Source organism: Sycon ciliatum, chromosome 7 (genome assembly GCF_964019385.1).
Source record: "Sycon ciliatum chromosome 7, ocSycCili1.1, whole genome shotgun sequence".
Taxonomy (NCBI): Eukaryota; Metazoa; Porifera; class Calcarea; order Leucosolenida; family Sycettidae; genus Sycon; species Sycon ciliatum.
Window position 1 is genome coordinate 13,611,614 of NC_088649.1, and position 18,293 is coordinate 13,629,906.

The 18,293-nt window shown below is 46.5% G+C and overlaps 1 protein-coding gene and 1 non-coding gene across 3 annotated transcripts in view; both read left to right on the forward strand.

Moving 5' to 3' along the window:
- LOC135821041 (cell division control protein 45 homolog) overlaps positions 1 to 18,293 on the forward strand; it is a 35,423-nt gene that overhangs the window by 11,793 nt on the left and 5,337 nt on the right. For both annotated transcript variants that reach the window (XM_065334102.1, XM_065334103.1), the window contains exons 7-21: positions 3,875 to 3,988; positions 4,520 to 4,566; positions 4,904 to 4,952; positions 5,304 to 5,365; positions 6,013 to 6,063; positions 6,866 to 6,928; positions 11,108 to 11,152; positions 11,933 to 12,004; positions 12,972 to 13,031; positions 14,755 to 14,853; positions 15,264 to 15,318; positions 16,294 to 16,344; positions 16,990 to 17,045; positions 17,459 to 17,507; positions 18,089 to 18,253. In XM_065334102.1, the coding sequence (XP_065190174.1) occupies positions 3,875 to 3,988; positions 4,520 to 4,566; positions 4,904 to 4,952; positions 5,304 to 5,365; positions 6,013 to 6,063; positions 6,866 to 6,928; positions 11,108 to 11,152; positions 11,933 to 12,004; positions 12,972 to 13,031; positions 14,755 to 14,853; positions 15,264 to 15,318; positions 16,294 to 16,344; positions 16,990 to 17,045; positions 17,459 to 17,507; positions 18,089 to 18,253 (1,038 nt within the window). The remainder of the gene's footprint in view (positions 1 to 3,874; positions 3,989 to 4,519; positions 4,567 to 4,903; positions 4,953 to 5,303; positions 5,366 to 6,012; positions 6,064 to 6,865; positions 6,929 to 11,107; positions 11,153 to 11,932; positions 12,005 to 12,971; positions 13,032 to 14,754; positions 14,854 to 15,263; positions 15,319 to 16,293; positions 16,345 to 16,989; positions 17,046 to 17,458; positions 17,508 to 18,088; positions 18,254 to 18,293) is intronic.
- On the forward strand, positions 12,234 to 12,305 carry Trnae-uuc (transfer RNA glutamic acid (anticodon UUC)). The gene has a single exon. It is a non-coding gene; the product is annotated as a tRNA-Glu (tRNA).

Sequence of the window (18,293 nt, forward strand, 5' to 3'; positions counted from 1 at the left end):
ATGTGATACTGTGTGAATGAATGTAATGGTGCGTGTGTATTATTTGAAGAGTGTGAGTGATACAACGTTTTCTTTCTGTTTACATAGCACAGGGTCACGAGTACGAATATACACAGCTTCCAACACCTGCAGTTGCTTGAAGAAACGTGCGCAACGAATAACACTAAACCAGGAATCGTCAAACACCTTACGACATTCTGGACTGGACACCAAATGCTTGTACACTGCAGACTTCCTCTTGTCAACATCAAACTCCTCCTCATCACTACTCTCATCCTCCACCTCCATTCCAATGCCGCCGTCCATCCCATCGCACTCGTATTCGTCGTCATCAGTCTCCATCTCCTCGCGACACCGCTTCCCTCTCCTTGATTCGTTCTGTGCCGTGCCTGTGCTTCCTCCTGCGTCTCCTTGCCTTGTGTTCTCCACTTGTCTCAGTCGTGCCTCTGCTAGTCTCTTGCTTCTCCTCGGTTCTGTTCTGTTTTCAAGTTGTTCCCCTTCCGCTCTTACCGTTGCAGCAACAAGCAACTGCAGGTGTTGGAAGCTGTGTATATTCGTACTCGTGACCCTGTGCTATGTAAACAGAAAGAAAACGTTGTATCACTCACACTCTTCAAATAATACACACGCACCATTACATTCATTCACACAGTATCACATTCATCTGCCACTACCTTTCTCACATACACTATATTCACACATTGCAAAGGTGCAAACTTCGCTTTTTGTACTTGTTAGCTGCTGTATTTCTACCTGAAACCATAATTATTAGCTACATGTATATAATATTGACTGGTTTGAGGGAAAGAGACAAACGGGAAAAGTCTGAAGAAAAAATTGACAGTCACCACCAGGACTCGAACCAGGGACCCTCGCTTGTAGTCAGCGATGCTCTAACCACTGAGCTATGGTGTAGTCGTCATCCCAGCAGAGGCCGTTCAACATTTTCTTCAGACTTCAGACATGTATATAAGTGTGTGTTTTAGTTATTACATTTTTATGTGACGGCGTTCCACTGATGACAGTCACAAGAAAACGTTATGGAACTTGACTTTCTTCATTTTTGCTGTTGTTATGAGTGCACAATTTATCTTATTTATTGCCAATAATTTTAAACTCGGATGTTGAGCCAATAATAAATGTAGAGAGGAAAAGGAAATATAGATACGAGTTGAGAGTAACTCTCCATCACTGTAACCAGGTACTATTAACCCTTTATGGACGGATTACTAGAACAGTATGCACCAGAATTACAAAATGTCAGTACAATTTTCAACTTTTCCATGTCATAACTTTGGTGTCCTTCACTTGATTTTCACAATCAAGGGCTCATTGGAAAGCTCTTGGCGAAAGCTACGTCAGGGTACCAATCTCCATTATTCGGCCGCCACAAATCAGGCGCGGTAACACAGCAAAGTCGTCTCCAAGCCTGATATGCAAGCAAATTCGTCCCATCAACGCCATTTCACTCTCCTTCATCGCAGAACGCTCAAATCTGTTTGAGACGATTCTAACTTCAGCCGGCTACGTCATTATCATGTGCTCAGTCGCTCAAAGAGCACACGAAAAGGGATTTTCCCCCAAAATGGCGAAATGATCGATCAAAAATTTGAATTTGCCGAGGTAAGAATACGGCGTGCGATATCTCTGGCGTCCGACATTGTAACTCTTCAGCGATTGTTGCATTGGACGGCTTGGAGTTCCCGCTACCACGTAGACCCTTCGATTGTGGAATTTGCTCAAGAAACGATGGAGTTACGAAGTTACGAAGTTTCGATCTTATTAGATCGAAACTCTAGATCGAAACTCGTACAGTCCGTCCACAAAGGGTTAAACAGTCAGAAAGTGCCACAACTAGGCACAAAACAATAATAATAGTAATAATAATTGTGAAAAGAAGAAGGACGAAATGTTACGAGTTATGACTAGCTGTCCACCAACGTAACAAGATCTTATACAGTCAGAGAGTGCGACAAAATGGCACAAAACTGACAAGGAGTACTGAGACATTCGGCGACCTGACACCTAGCTCAAACACTTCTCCAAGGCGCAAACCAACAACCTTCCAACTTGGAAGGCTCAGGTTCGGAAAGGTCCAAGAGGGGAAGGAAAGTGCAACGAAGAAGAGCACGAGCTATGCATCACGGCAACAAAGAATGCCGAAAGTTACTGGATGATGACGAATCTAGTAAGACTATTGGACATACCGGCCTTACTACAACTCGACGACGCAAAGCAACAGACCACCCAACGTGGGAGGCTCAAGTTTATGTAATAAACATAGAAAGGGGAAGCTAAGCGAAGACGAATTGTGACAAACCGAAACGCCAACATCCTACTGAACTCCACTATCATGTATGATGGACTAGTTATGTACAATAACAAGTAGTTCACACGACGTACGTTTCGCCGTATAGGTCATGACGGCTCATCAGGTGTGCAAAATGTAACTCGGATGGTGAGCCTATTAAATAATTGTGAAAAGAAGAAGGACAAAATGTTACGAGTTATGACTAACTGTCCACCAACTTAACCAGATCTTATACAGTCAGCACTCCCCACTCAGTTAGTCATAACTCGTAACATTTTGTCCTTCTTCTTTTCACAATTATTTAAGTTAGGCTCACCATCCGAGTAATAATGATAGTCCCACATATGTGTAAAAAGTAAACCCGCAGGTTGAAGAAGGGGGTGGAATTCTTACAATCAAGTGTGATTTATTATCTAAGTGAACACAAAGCAGCTATTCAGCAGAGACCCGAAAGACTGGGGTGCGACGTAGGTTTGAATGTGACTTACAACCGGGGGAATACGTGATATATTTGTGCTGCCTACCGTCTATGGCTGTCTTGTAATGCTTGCTGTAACGTATAGTTACAGTCGACTCCTGATATAACGAACACCATTGTGCAGAAGAATTAGTTCTTTATGGACGACGTTCGTTGTAACCGAAATGTTCTTACACTGTGGGTTCAAGCTGGGACATGGACAACGGTTTGCTATGTAACGAAATTCGCTATATGCGAGTTCTTTGTATTAAAGTGGAGACGGCTCTATATGTGTGCTACCTACCGTCTATGGCTGTCTTGTGCTGCTTTTTGTTGCAGGGGCGTACCCACGTAACTCCAAGTGCGCGAAAAAAGCCACCCTGCCGCTGGTTCCAAACTTTATATCTTTTCTTTTTTTTGGTAGTAAGATCATAGAACACTAGCAGTGTGGTTAAGTACAGTGCTGGCAACTGAAGTCCAACCCCTGAGCGGTGCGTTCACATTCTAGCGGTCTCTATTTCGTAGTTTTACAATCCCGTGTTGGGTCTTTGCGATGTGAGCGCACCGCTCAGGGGTCGGATTTCAGTTGCCAGCACTGTACATACAACATGTGTGCAAAAGTTTTAAGTATAGTTCGCACGTCCACTTTACAACCGGCTATACAATTGCGTAGAGAAACACAACCAGCTTAGGAAGTTTCGCATGTGCCAGGCCACCACCATGCCTGTAATACCAGGGTGGCAGATGCAGCGCCTAACGGCAAGGGTGAGGTGGCACCTCTCACAACCAATGCCCGACAAGGGGCGAATACCTCGTTAGCTGCATCCATGTTACCCTCACTCTGAGTAGTGAGTACCCAGGTGACCGTGGGTGTCGGCACAGTTCCTTGCATGTATAGTGGTTCACGCATGCATCACCGCATTTGTTAGCACAGTACCCGCTCCCTGCTCCCAGCGCGGGTCTCGAACTCGGGACCTTGTGATTCGCAGGCAAGCCCACACCTACTCGGCCAAAGCGCTGGTGTGCAAGGGTGTGTGAAAACCCACCCTGCTGACCGACCCCGTTGGGTACGTCCCTGCTGTTGCATGTACTCCCTGTACTCTCAGGAGGAGGATGAAGACAGCGATGGAGAGGTGGCGGATACGTACGAAGACAGTCTAGAACCGGAAGAGGACGACGTTGGTGAGCCATCTGCCAAGCGCCGAGCATTCACAATGAAAGTAAGTCCAGTGCAGCTGGAACACAGTTGTAGAAATTCTTCAACAATGTCCTTGCTGACAGAGAGATGTGCAACTTTGCGTGTTTCAAATGTGCACTTTTCTACACTTTCTACACGCTTTCTACATGCTGATTGTCAAGTAACTAGTGGTGTTAGTGGACATTATAGCGTAACTTATACCGGTAGTTCCTTGGTCCTTTTCTTTACTATTCTACACTTTTGCACACATACCGTATTTTCTGCAGTTGGAGCCAGTCTTTTAAGGCCGCCTGTCTAAATTAAGCACCACGTCATTTCAGGGCTTTTGCCTGAATCAACTCGATTTGGGTGAAATTTTAGGGCTCGCGAACTGCTAAGGACCTCGGCCAGTACTAGTATTGCTGAGAGTACGGTAAGTCCATGCAGTTAGTACCAGTGGAGTTTATGATTGTACAGTTGCAGTGAGGGGAGTTGGCAGTGTGTCCTCTTTAGTTTATTCATGTATTGCTTGTTTATGTGTTTGCTCCGGCATTTTGTGTGTGTGTGTGTGCAGAGAAAAGCACAGCGGCGGCGAGAGAAACGAGTCTGGGAACAGAAAAGGTACATGTGTGTGTGTGTCTGTGTGTGTCTGTGTGTGTGTGTGTCTGTGTGCATGTGTGTCTGTGTTTGGGCGTGTGCGCGCACATGCGTGTTGGCGGTCAATTCATCAGCATTGCAAGTTGTTCAATGGTGTGTGTATCCCAGCACAAGTTGCTATGTCTATCATAATTGTTCGCTATCATTGCTTCAGCGATAGGCATGTGTAAGTGTGTGTATGTGTGAATGTGTGTGCATGTAATTTGAAACGTTCTTCACCTTGCTGCCGGTGTGTCTTGGAATCTATGGAATATTCATGTTCAATCGTTTGTCATCTTTTGTTTGTGTATATGCACCACAGAGCAGACATTCTGTTCAAGTACTTCGAGTTCTACTACCACAGTTCAGCCGTACGTTATAGCTAGAGAGTGTGTGTGTGTGTGTGTGTCTCTCTCTCTCTCTCTCTCTCTCTCTCTCTCTCTCTCTCTCTCTTTTTCAAAAAGGCCTGAAAAGTCGTGGAGTGTTAGGAAAAGGCCTGTGGGGGGGGGGGGGGGGGGGAGGGATGGGGGATGAGTGGAAAATAGGCCTTGGGGAAGTCTTGGAAAACTTGTGTGTTTGTTTTTGCAAACTGTGAAGAAAGTATGTGACTCTGATATTTGTCTATCCCAGCTTTGTTTCCCTGGGTGTCCATGTTGAAAATTTACTCTCTCTCTCTCTCCTTGCCCTCTCCTATCTTGTGTCTTGCACTTGATTCGTTGCAGACGTCTTTGATCATGCTGGAGCTAGCACACTTCATGTCTAAAGATAACAACGACTTAGTTTGGTAAGTAAGCAGTCTCTGGACAGCTTCAGTACAAAATTAGCACATCTCTATAGTGTTACGATGATGAAATGTATGGAGTAGCAGATCCAAAACCCAGATTTCTTTAAATTTAAAGTGGCGTTTTGTGCCCGGATTCGGTCAATATTGGGCTTACAAAATCCAGTAGTACCTTACTATCTGAACGGTCTCTAGTTGTATTGACCTTGTCATGTCTCCCTTGTGGAGCACAGGGTAACTGGGTAAGCTGGTTGCAAAGAAACCTGCACTGCTGGGAACGGCATGACCTACTTTAATGCTGTGGCTGATTGTGTCCAAGCTTGAGTGCTCTGTAGCAGTGAGCTCTGAAGTCATTTGGGTGCGTTATCTGGCAAGTATATGCCTGTGGCGTTTCTCCCTTATTTAGTCTTTTGCAATATATTGTCCTTGATTGCAACATTGACCATTTAGGTAATCAACTTCTCGCAGAGGTTTGGTTAAAAGCAGTGCTGGAACTCAGTGGGGAGTGTGGTCTGATGTTCTTAGGTACTGGCAGTGTGTCAGCCTTGCCCTGGACTGACTTCTCTCTCTCTCTCCCTCTCTCTCTCTCTCCTTCTCTCCCCCCCCCCCCCCCCTCTCTCTCTCTCTATTCTATCTATCTCTATCTCTAGGTGGGCAATAGCCGGATTGACAGAACAGCTCCTCTATCAGAGAATAGATCGGTAAGTGAGACAAGAGAGAGGGAGGGGGGGGGGGGCAAGTTTGTCCTTGTCATCTCATTAACCGCTACACAGTTCATTGTCGGCCGACCCACTCCACTCCACACTGTGTTCTCCACCACTCCACAATGCACTCCCTGCCTACCCACTGCACACTGTGTTCTCCACCACTCCACAATGCACTCTCTGCCTACCCACTCCACACTGTGTTCTCCACCACTCCACAATGCAGTCTCTGCCTACCCACTGCACACTGTGTTCTCCACCACTCCACAATGCACTCTCTGCCTACCCACTCCACACTGTGTTCTCCACCACTCCACAATGCAGTCTCTGCCTACCCACTGCACACTGTGTTCTCCACCACTCCACAATGCACTCTCTGCCTACCCACTCCACACTGTGTTCTCCACCACTCCACAATGCACTCTCTGCCTACCCACTCCACACTGTGTTCTCCACCACTCCACAATGCACTCTCTGCCTACCCACTCCACACTGTGCTGTAGCCCGGCCCACTCCACCACTCCAGAGTCTGCGCTCTGCCTACCCACACCGCTATGCACTCTCTGTCTACCCACTCGACCGCTCCATAGTAGGGTCTCTTCCAACCTACTCCAGTTGCACATCGCCGACACCGCTGCAGCGAGGATAATTCCGTTGAGATTGCTATTGTCAGGCCCTCCGGGCAACTGTTTCACTCCAACAATGCCCATCAGTAGTGCTGGAGCTTGTGCTGGTTCTGGCGGCGGTGGTGGTGTGTTTAATGTTGTTGTTGTTGTTGATTGTCTGCGTCTCTTTTCAGAGAAAAGTATGTCACGGACGCTGCCCAGCTACAGGAGAAGTTTGTCCTGCGCTTGAATAACCCGTACGTAATCAACGTGTCATACATCCGCTGCTGCTGCTGTTGCTGTTAGTGTAGTTGTCATCTTTGTTGTCGTTGCCATGGTTGTCGCCATGGTTTTTGTTCTGTGTCGTCAAGAGTACATGAAACCAAGAGTGTGCAGCTCGGATGGGTTGCTGTCACGGTGGAATTCCAGGATTACATTATTTTAGTGATGTAGTGCGTACAAGCAGGATTCAAGCCGATCTCTTGCTGCACAACTGCAGCTCAGTTGTACACACTATGCCACTTCCCGCCGCTTATCGGCACCTACCATGATGCAATCGCGGAATTTCGGCGTGACAGACACCCATGCAGAAAAGGCACACGCTGCACAGTCTGGGTTTCGTGTACTGTACAGCGAGACCATTTCGTCGGTCATTAATTTCGTTCAACTCCAAAGAAAGGGAGTTCGTCTGGTTGTAAATTTCGTCCATGGATAATAAGAGTGTGTTGAAAAGCTGGACAAATCGACATTAGTCTGGTGTTTAATTTAGTCCAAAACCTCCTTGGACGAAAAAGATGAAATTAAGTTCCAGACGAATATTTCTGCTTTACAGTACTCTTCAGAACTAAATATTGCGACAGAGCTTTCGGCCATATTTTCAATTTATTGCATTCCCAACTCATCACAACCACGCGTTATTCAGCCGAACCACAGGGGGCAAAACAGCTGTCTAGAGGCGTAGAACAATATTATCTCTCAACGGAAGTGTCCTTGCTGGTGCCTGTATGGTTCGGCTGAAGAGCGCGTGGTTGTGATGAGTTGGGAATGCAATAAATTACAGTACTCTTCGTGCATGTATTACTATAGTGTACATGTGTGTGTTATGTTACTTCTGAGGCACCTTGTCCTCTGCTTGATGCATTCAGTCAATCACGCCACCTTCGGTGCGGGTGTTCAGTGGGTGCTTCCTTGCGAACGTCGAGAATGGCTGTGTGGACATCCTTCAACAGGTCCTTCAAGAAGTCGTAGGACGTGGTGTCATTCAGCTTCTTAGTCACCCAGTGCTTCGTGTATTCCAGCCTGTACCTGAGAACACCCTCCTTCGTTTTGGCATGCGCTCTCCCTATGTTGGTATTGTGGGACAGACATGCCAACTGTACCCGTGCTCTCATACCATCGTACGAAAGGTGGACTCGTTTCGGTGCCCACTTCAGCATGACAGTGGAAATTTTCCAGACTGCCTGTATGGCAGAACTTGGTCAGTTGTCTCATATCGTTGAGCAACGTCTTGTCGAGGACAATGCTCTCCAGTACTTTATGCTGGTCAGAACCCCGTGTCAGCCATGCTCTCTCCTCATCCTCTTGCAGAGCTGGATGGGAACTCTCCAGATATTTGGTATCACTTACACACCTGGTGGTGGTTGAGCTACTAACACTACCATCTCTACCGCGTTCCACGGATGGCACGGATCCTGGCTTCAAGCGTCGCTGCCTCTTCTGCTTGTAGCCACCAATGTTTTCTGCAAGCTCTTGCTGCAAATCTCTCTCATAGCACATCTCAGTGAAATGCTCTGAGCACACACAATTATATTTCGTCGGAGAAAAATCCTTCCTACATATTCGCGACAGCCAAGCTGTCGTCAGCTTCGTGTCAGCCAGAGGAAAGCCATGTCACGAGAGGCCGGCGCAGGCCTCTTTCTTCGTGTCACTGTCGCATCCAGGAACGTAGCAGCAAGTCTTGCTGTTTAAAAAGAAGAAGATGTGATGCTCTTCTCTTCAACGTACTGGGACTGGCATCTCTACTGTCCACCATGGGAATGGGTGTCCGAGTCCAAACCTGGGACCTTCCACCGGTCCTGATCTCTAAACTGTCCTTGTTGGCTTTACCTCGCACAAGGTGTGCCAGCCCTGTGTCATACACTTTGCCACGTAGCTTGGATGGTGATGCCGTAAGCAAATCGGTAAAGTAGTACTGACCGTAGTTGTTGGAGGTAGTGGCGTGGATGGTGTGTGTGGGTTGTGGGGACATTCCGGAAGATGAGCACGAAGATATTGTAGCTCTACTTGTTCCATGCATCCTACCCAAGCAGACTCATAAAAGTCACAGCGCAGCACCATCTGGCCTAGTATACCAGACACAATACAGTGTGGAGAAAGGGCATGGAGATCCTTCTTGCAAAGGCTCTTGGCTGAGTTTTGTACGTAGCTCACAGCCAATGCGTGAATGTGGAGACCATTCTTGCAGAGGTCCACAGTCCCTTGAGTCAGATCATGGATTGGTTTGTTCATGCGATCTTGTAATAGTTCGATGACAATTACTGCACATCTGTGGTGGGTGTGTATTGCTTTCGCCAAGCGTTGCGTCCAATTTTAACACAGCTTTGACTGCTTCTGGATAATTGGAGACCCTATAAGTCATGCCATAACTAGTTGAGGACTGTCGCTCGCCACCAAAGCGACAAGGAAGCTGAAGGTTTTCCAGACGTTTATCCATAACATACACACTTCAGTAAAAAGAGTACGAAGTGTGTATGTTACAGAATGCCACTGCGGTCAGAAGACCGTAGTTGTGGGAGCTTGGCATCAACCGAAAGAGGAAGACGGTGGGCAATGCCACAAGTAAAAACTGACGCCAGCGTCAGGAAAACTACGTCAAGAGCACAAATCGTGGGCAAATGCGGCGTAGGAAACGAAAGATTCGAAGACAGCAACAAAAGAGCACTTATTATTAGTCCGCGAAAGAATAAGTTGGTTCTCCAAGGACCTCTCATGATAGCAAAATATTTTTGTCGCATCGCAGTCCAGCGCGGTGGAGAAATCGGCTTTCCAAGGGACTTTTGAGTAGTGTTGAAACGAGCGTATCTATAACAAACGAGCGATCAGTTCCACTAACGAGCAAGCTATCGAGTGAGCTAACGAGTTTCATTGATGTGGCAAATATGATTATTTTTTTGAATACTTTTTTTCTGAGTTCGATTTTTTCAGCTGGTTCAAATTATCACCGCCGGCATTTGGGGTTGCTGCTGCTTCACTTCGGACTGCTGTTTGGTGTCGAGATGTCTTTTCAGCGCCGTCGTCGATTAGCCTTTGTAAGAATAGACCGTTTTGCAAAGATTGCAAGTAGCCCTGATCTTCGCTGCATCGCGGGAGAAAACTTCCAAACGACTGAGCGTAACTTTCACTCGAATGGAGAGGTGACCGAAGCATATCCTGCGACAGGTCAGCAGATGCGGAACAAGACATCAGTAGAGTCAAGAGTAGAGTCGACCAAAGCTGCAACGACAACTGAAACAACTCAAGTGTCGTGCAGGCATACAGTCACCTGTAACTGCGAGTGATTTTCACTTTGCGCGGGACTGGACTCTCGATCGACCAGGGAGTCGTAAAATATTTTTACGACTCCCCGGTCGACATGTACTGCCATGTGTACGGAGTACGGTGCACGGTGTTCGTTAGTGCAAACGAGCTGGTCGCACAAACGAGCCGAGTTTCTGGCGAGCGAGCTAACGAGTATCCGGTGAGATCGTTTCAACACTACTTTTGAGTATAGAAATCGATGCAGAAAGCTGCCCAAACTGAGAACCACGTTTCGAATTTGAGAACGGGAAACAGCCGAATGGGCATGGGCCCCCTTATCATTTTCTTTGGCAACTTCAACACGGCGCTTGGATGACTTTCCCTGCGTCAAGTTCCTCAGACTTGCTTTCTTCGCTTCCCTCTTTTTTTATATGACAAGTTTTGGGCTGGGGGGGGGGGGGGGGGGCTGGTGAAGTAGAAAAATACATACCGTAATGTTGCGTATTAAAGCCGGGCTTATTGCTGTAGAACCCGATGTCAGGGCTAGGCTTCTATTCAAACCAGGTATTTCTCTGTGTGTCAACACTAAAACCAGGCTTATGTGCCGACAGTGTATCTCTCTATCTATCTCTGTCCTTCTCTCTATCTCTATCTATCTATCTATCTACAAAGGAGTAATTTTGGCAATTGCCGGCAAAGTGCTCAATGCACAGTGTTTCACACGAAAAAAGAGAAATACATGTAGGTCCAGTTTGGATTTGTCGTGACTCAAAGTTTCATTCCACTGCATCGCCTGATGATTGCAGTGGCATGAGGCTTTGAGTCATGACTCATGACAAATCCAAACTGGACCTATTTCTCTTTTTTCGTATCAATCTAGCTACAGTGTATCTATTTCCATCTCTCATTGTCTTGTGCAGGTCTGTGTCATCTGTACACACACTCCGGATACAGTTCGACCAAGAGTATCCTGCTAATGCTGTCTGGTTCCTTCCGGTGTGGTGGTGTTCTTTGAGCACTGCCTTATTCTCTGTGGACATGTGCTCATGGTGGTGGTGGTGGTGGTGGTGGTGGTGGTGGTGGTGGTGGTGGTGGTGGGGATATGTATAGTATGTTCGTAACCAAGTAGCGTGCTCCACTGTCCGAAGAGTGCTCAACTCCTATATAGGGCTGAGCCTTGTACACAAGAGAGAGATTGGAAGCTGTGTCGCAACTCTGACTTTCATGTATTTCTACGATCATCAGGCAACTGATGACTCAAAATGTATAGTATGTTCAATTGTTCATATTTGACATCTCTGTGACTGCAGTGCATGACTAAGTCACGGGTTGCAGCTTACCACATCTCGCCACTAATTCCCAAGTTTGAATACGCTTATTTTCTCCGATCGAATGTTCAAGTATTTGAGTTGAACCCAGAAAATCACGTAAGGTGTCAGTTGGTGGTGATTTCCGTCGCGATTTAAAACCTGATGTATACTTCGTTCTGGTTATGGAGTCTCTGCAAAAAGGAGACTTGAATTCAACTTTTTTACCCCATCCTGCGTCCGTTGTCATACACACTGCGAAATGTTTCCCACCGAGTGGGAATGAAGTCTAAGGTGGGATTTATGCTTACCTGTGTGCACTCTAAATTGTTCAGTGTTGGTACAGTGTGTGTGCTTGTAGCTGTGTTGTCTCTCCTTGACCATTGTGTCCCTATCACCTTGTACCTGCTGCGCGCTCACACACCCGCTCTCACTCAGACTCCGGTTAGCGTTGTATCGCCACTGGTCAATGTACGAGAGTCTACTGCACTCCGAGTACTCTTCTGTCAAGTGAGTACATGATGTGTGGTGATCGTTTTGGCTGCTCTCTTTTTCTACAGTGTAGCGTACTCGGGATAGAACATCAAGTTTTCCTGTGGATGTGGATGTGTGGCTGGACGTAACTGGTTCCGCAGGAGGGTCACAAACCTCGCTGCCGAAACACAGCCTCGTTATACGTTGGTGATTTGAGCCTCTAAATCATACAAGGAGTCGACCGATAGTTTCTAAAGTAGCCATCTCCCATATGGTCTAGTGGTTAGGATTTCTGGTTTTCACCCAGACGGCCCGGGTTCAATTCCCGGTGTGGGAACAGCTTACTTTTTTATTGTTTTTTTTCTCAAGACCTCGAGTATATCAAGAGTACGTAACCAAGAGTATGCTCTCTTCTGTCTCGAGCTGCGATGGGTTCGTCTGCGGAAGAATTTTTTTAAAGTGCGTCGTTCTTTGGCAGAAGTATGATCACGCGCGTATGCTTTCCCGCGCTTGTCTTGTAGATACGGTGTCCGTTCATCAGGTGCAGGACGCGTGCATCTTCCGTCCGTTGTTCTGCTTCGACTACCGTAGCTGTGATGTATAATATATTCTTTACACTTTCATCTCTGGCCACCCATGATGACATCAGAGTATCAAATGGCTGCACAAAAACTCATGCCATGAATGGGGGAGCGTTGAGATGCATACTCTTGGTTGTCTTGTCTACTTTAAAACCGGTAAATTCCGGTGGAGATTCATTTTCGGTAACTTCGGGTACGGGTAATTTTTACCTAAAATAAAACGCCACCTAAAATTCAACACACAGTGTGCAAAATTCATTTTTGAATCTGGAAACTGGTTTACCGAAATTTTCGCACACCTGAACCGTTGATTTTGGGAAATACCGAAAATATCACACCGCCGAGAATATTACACCACCGAAAATTCCCCGTTTTACAGCATCTCTGTTGTGGTGTGGTGTTGTGTGTTTTTGTGCTGTTAGCTTCAAGGTCTGGACCCAGCATGGGCAGAAGTTGCTGCACGAGTTCCTTGCCAACATGGGGTGAGTTGTCAACCTATTCCACAATGTTAGTCCATATTTGCTTCTTTCTTCTTTTCCTTTTCCTTTTGACTTCCTACTCTTTTCCTTCTTAGCCGTGGTTAGCTATAAAATCCCTGCAATCGCCACGCAAAGTGGTCATTGGCTACCCCAGCCATGTATTGCTTGGAATGAAATAAAATAAATAAATTCCCTGCAGTGTGGTGTACAGTACTGTCAGTCACCGAAGAACTGGGGGTCAGCCTCCAAGCCTAGACTGTTCTTATTTTCATGTACTGCAGTCTACGCATAGTTGAGTCACCGCGTAAACGTTGGTGTGAAAAATAGGGATTCATTGACATTGGCCAGAAAAAGCCACTTCAACCAGCCGTGTGGTGTTGACCAGGCTAAAATTAGTGGTGGTCAATTCATCAGCCTGGCAAACTGTTGAATGGTGTAATCCCAGCTCAAGTTGCTATGTCTAAACATAGCTTGTTCGCTATCATCGCTTCCGCGATGGGCAGGAGTATGAGTACAGACGACTCCACTTAGGGAGCATCTCATAAGTTCGCATTTTTTTTCTAAACGTAACGCATTTCGAAACGGGGGTAGGGGGGTAGCGCCCTTTTCGAATAGAAAAATGACAGTTCGCACATTTTCTGGTTGTGTGCTGTGCACATATGGTGCATGTGCTATACCGCTTCAGCAGGGTGTGTTCATGGTGTTTAGGTGTAGATCTACCTGTAGTATGTTGGCAGATCAGCTAACCCTGCACTGCATGCAATCAATCATGCAGGCTAATCAGAGGTGTCAAATGTCACACCAACGTTATCAAACCGTGTACCTGGCCAGCTTTCACAGTACAGTCTTTGTGGAGAAACTCTGTTTATGTGCGTGTACATGTCATTGGTTGTACTGTACTTGTACTCAGTAGATGCGGTACTACTGTATGCCATTCACTTCCACACTAGCAAAACATTCATGTACATGTACATGTGCATACCATGGCATGCATGGACATGTACAGTGGTATATCTACATGTACATGTACACGGAAAATGTGCGATAAGACTTTCAAATAGTGGGGGGAGGTAGGGGGGTAAAGTCTATTCGAAATGCGTTACGTTTACAAAAAAAGTGCGAACTTATGAGATGCTCCCTTATAAGGAACTCGCATATAGCGAATTTCGTGATATAGCGAACCCTTATCCGTGTCCCTGTTTCAACCCATGCAAAATTGACCCTCTATAGCGAACATTATAATGAACTCGCATATAGCGAATTTCGTGATATAGCGGACCCTTATCCATGTCCCTGTTTCAACCTATACAAAATTGACTCTTTATTGCGAACAGTTTTCGTTTTTAACGAACCAAATCTTGTAGGGCCGCATGTAAACCAAGTGCACTCAGTCCAGTCATGGGCCACATGCCGGTCATGACTTGCTGCGTGTATAGTGTGAGTGCATTTCTGTTATAACGAACTTTGGCTATAAAGAACTGAATCTCCTGCACACTGCTGTTCGTGATAATTATCAGGAGTCGCCTGTATTGGTATTCTGTGCGTGGTGAAATTCTAGCCTGGTCGTTCTCCGGCGCCTGACAGTGCTGTAATGTCTAAACTGTGCTGCTAGTGTACTGTCTGGTAAAGTTACTGTCCGTATTCATACCTGTATGTCTTTGCTCTTTGGTCTGTGCTGCTGCTGCTGCTGCTGCTTGTCCGTCACTGTTGTCGTTCTGGTGTAAAGATTACCTCTGGTTCAGAGCAAGCAGAAGTTTGGAGCCATGGACAAGGACATTCGCAACAACGTCAAGACGTGGATGGAGGAGCTGTCTCCCAAGTACAGGTATGAGTCACTGTGTGGGTGTTCTCTCTCTATCTATCTCTATCTATCTATCTCTCTCGCACGCGCGCACACACACACACACACACACACACGCATGCACACAAGTAGATATTCAATTTTAAGGCGTCACTTGTCACATCTGGTTTCCAAGCTATCCAGTAGAAAATGAATTGGAACAGTCTAGCACTCCTGTGCAAGCCTCTTGCTATGGATGGCCTCATGATGGTGATATGTTATCCTCTGTCTGTGTATGTCTGTGTGTCTGTCTGTCTGTGTGTGTGTGTGTGTGTGTGTGCGCGTGTTTGTGTGTGCGCGTGCGTGTGTGTGTGTCTCTCTCTCTGTCTGTGTGTGTCTCTCTCTGTCTGTGTGTGTACATGTATGCGTGCGCGCGTGTGTGCACGTGACTGCAGACTTGACGATATGACATACGGAAGTTTCGTTGCTCAATTTGGTTATCAACATAAGGTACGGGTGTCGCTTGCTGTACAGGTAGAACATTTACATTTAGCCGGTGAATAATTTCGTTCAACTCCAAAGAAAGGGAGCTTGTGCGGTTTAACATTTAGTCTATGGACCGTGAATCGTATTAAAACACAGGGCAGATCCGCGTTATAGTCCGGCATGTAATTTAGTCCGAAAACTCCTTGGATGAAAAAGACGAATACAGTATTTCTGCGTATAACGACACTCGGCGGGGCATCAGAAAAGTGTCCTTATACCCGAAGTCTCATTATATGTATTACAGTTGGGTGGGACTTTGCTCTGGGCATGGAAATTCTGTCGTTATTCGCGAATTGTCTACATCCGCAGTCATTATTAGCGAAGTTGACTGTATGTGGGTCTTAGGAACTAGCAACTCTCCTACCGTACCGAGAGACAAGAATAATTGCTTTTGCCTTGCCCTACTTGAAGAGTTTTAAAAGACACAAGAATGTGTGTTTTGCATTCCTCTGCTTGGGGAGTTTGAGATCAAAGCAATGAGAACGAGGCGATGGACACCTCTCCGATACGCTGGGTCAAGGAAAGCGACCTTGTTCTGTTCCTTGCCTGCCTCTGCGGTCGGAAGGAATTGACCGTGTGCCCGCTGTGCTACTGATACTGTAATCATAGTAACTTCTGTGTACCGTGGAGTGAAGTCAATGCTTACTTCATCTGGGTGGCATTGCGTGTGTGCATGTACACACTGTGTACTTATGCTGTTTAGGTGGATTTTTACCAATAATTGTTTTCTCTTTGGTTTGGGTTGCTGTTGCTGCTGCTGCTGCTACTGCTGCTGCTGTGGTTGTTGCTGCTGTTGTTGCTGCTGTTGTTGCTGTTGTTGTTGTTGTTGTTGTTGTTGTTGTTGTTGTCGTTGTTGTTGTTGTTGTTGTTGTTGTTGTTGTTGTTGTTGTTGTTGTTGCTGCTGCTCCTGTTGTTGTTGTTGTTGTTGTTGTTGTACAGTTTTCGGCCGCTGATGTAGTGCATGCACTGACAGGGTTGTTGGAAAACACGGTTAGTCCGGTGTCTACGTGTCTGTGCTTCTGTGTGTGTGTGTGTGTGTGTGTGTGTGTGTGTGTGTGTGTGTGTGTGTGTGTGTGTGTGTGCCTGTGTCTATGTCTGTGTCTGTGTTTCACCTGGTTTGGTGGGTGGGTGCACTGCCATTGGGCTCGGCTGCTGCTTGAAGTCGTATTCCTGTGAAGTCAATGATGCTAGTGAAATCTGTACCTGATTCACTCTCATTTAGCAGTCTACACTACACTAGAGAGGTTTTAAAAGCTGTGCACGTTATTTTTGACGTGACGCGCAATTTCACGTAAACTGGGTTGCAATTTGGCGTGATAAGCCAAATTTCGACGTGAGATACAGCTCTCGCGCGTTGTTTCCCTACGCGCGAGCCAAATAACGCGAGTCTCTGACAGAAACTCACTGCGGGTATGCAAATCCCCAGCATGATCATGGCAGATATTCGGATTGCGCGCACGCTATCCTTCGTTTGTACGTCGTGCGAAACGTATCTGAGACACGTTATGTGAGTTTTCGCTTTCGGAGACCCCATTATGCAGAGTTGCAAACTCTTGGGAGGTTATACTCTTGATGGTACATGGTACATGGTGTGTTTGTGGGTGTTGGTGAATGCTTGCGTGCTTGCATACTTAGGACGGTCAAATGGATTACTCAACGAATTTCTTCAAAGCTCTCGACGCTTTATCCAGGTATTCTTACTGCACTGTGTTCTTGCAAACGATGTCTCTCTCTCTCTCTCTCTCTCAGGCTCTCTCTCTCTCTCTCTCTCTCTTTCTCCCTCTCTCTCTGTCCCTCTCTCTCTCTCTCTCTCTCTCTCTCTCTCTGTCCCTCTCTCTCTCTCTCTCTCTCTCTCTCTCTGTCCTCTCTCTCTCTCTCTCTCTCTCTCTCTCTCTCTCTCTCTCTCTCTCTCTCTCTCTCTCTCTCTCTCTCTCTCTCTCTCTCCTAAGTCTGCCGACATGTATGCTCTGGTCAATTTAAGGTTGCTTCTCTTCAAGCCTCTCATTGTTGGTTGTTGAAGTGGTGTTGGTTGTTTGCCTTTCTCCCATCTGCTGCCTGTATAACATGCCGTCTGTTCTTTTCTGCAACTTCTCATTGTGCCCAGAACAAACTCAGACGTGCTCCGCAAGGGTATTGCACTTGGACTGGAGCATGTGAGTTGATGTTCTCCTCTGGCCATGGTGATGGTGACTGTACAAACTTACCTTAGTTTCATGTATGTGCATGGATTCGATGCAGGCAGTTAGTTGGTTTGGAGGGGAAATCCCCCTCTGCTGCACAACAGCTTGTTCTGGTAAAATATGATCCAATGGATATACTGTGCATGCATGTGCCGAGTGAGGGTTATTTTTTGACAGTGACACAGACCATCACACGTACATGACATTGTAGTGTATCTCTGCCAGGGAATCAATCTGTTGCAAGGAATAGTGTGACAGACACACCCCTAGCCTTCTTCCTTGTTCTCTCGTTGTGCAATTGAATTGTCGTTAGGAAATTTTGAAAGCAATGACTTGATTTTGAGGAGAGTAGTGCACGGGAAGGTCTGGGTTAGAATGTCCCGGTCTCTCATTTTCTCTTTTCTCTCTCTTTCTGTCTCTCTCTCTCTCTCTCTCTCTCTCTCTCCTCTCTCCTCTCTCCCCCTCCCTGTCTCCTCTTTGTATGTGTGTTGATTGGCTGGTGGAAGTCAACCGTATGTTTTTTTTGCATTTGTATTGTCCGTGTCATTACTCAGCAACTAGCCCTGTCCCAGCAAGTGCGTCTCTTCATGGACATGAAGCAGATAGTCAGCGCCGGATCGTTCACCTACACGTACATCGACGAGAGTTCTCCCCACTATCGCTACTTCAGCAACACCGTACTGCTCACCAGGCTGGCCAGGTATCTACAGCCTACCACGGTAAGCAGTGTGGTCCAGGCCCGTAGCAGCCCCATTTGGG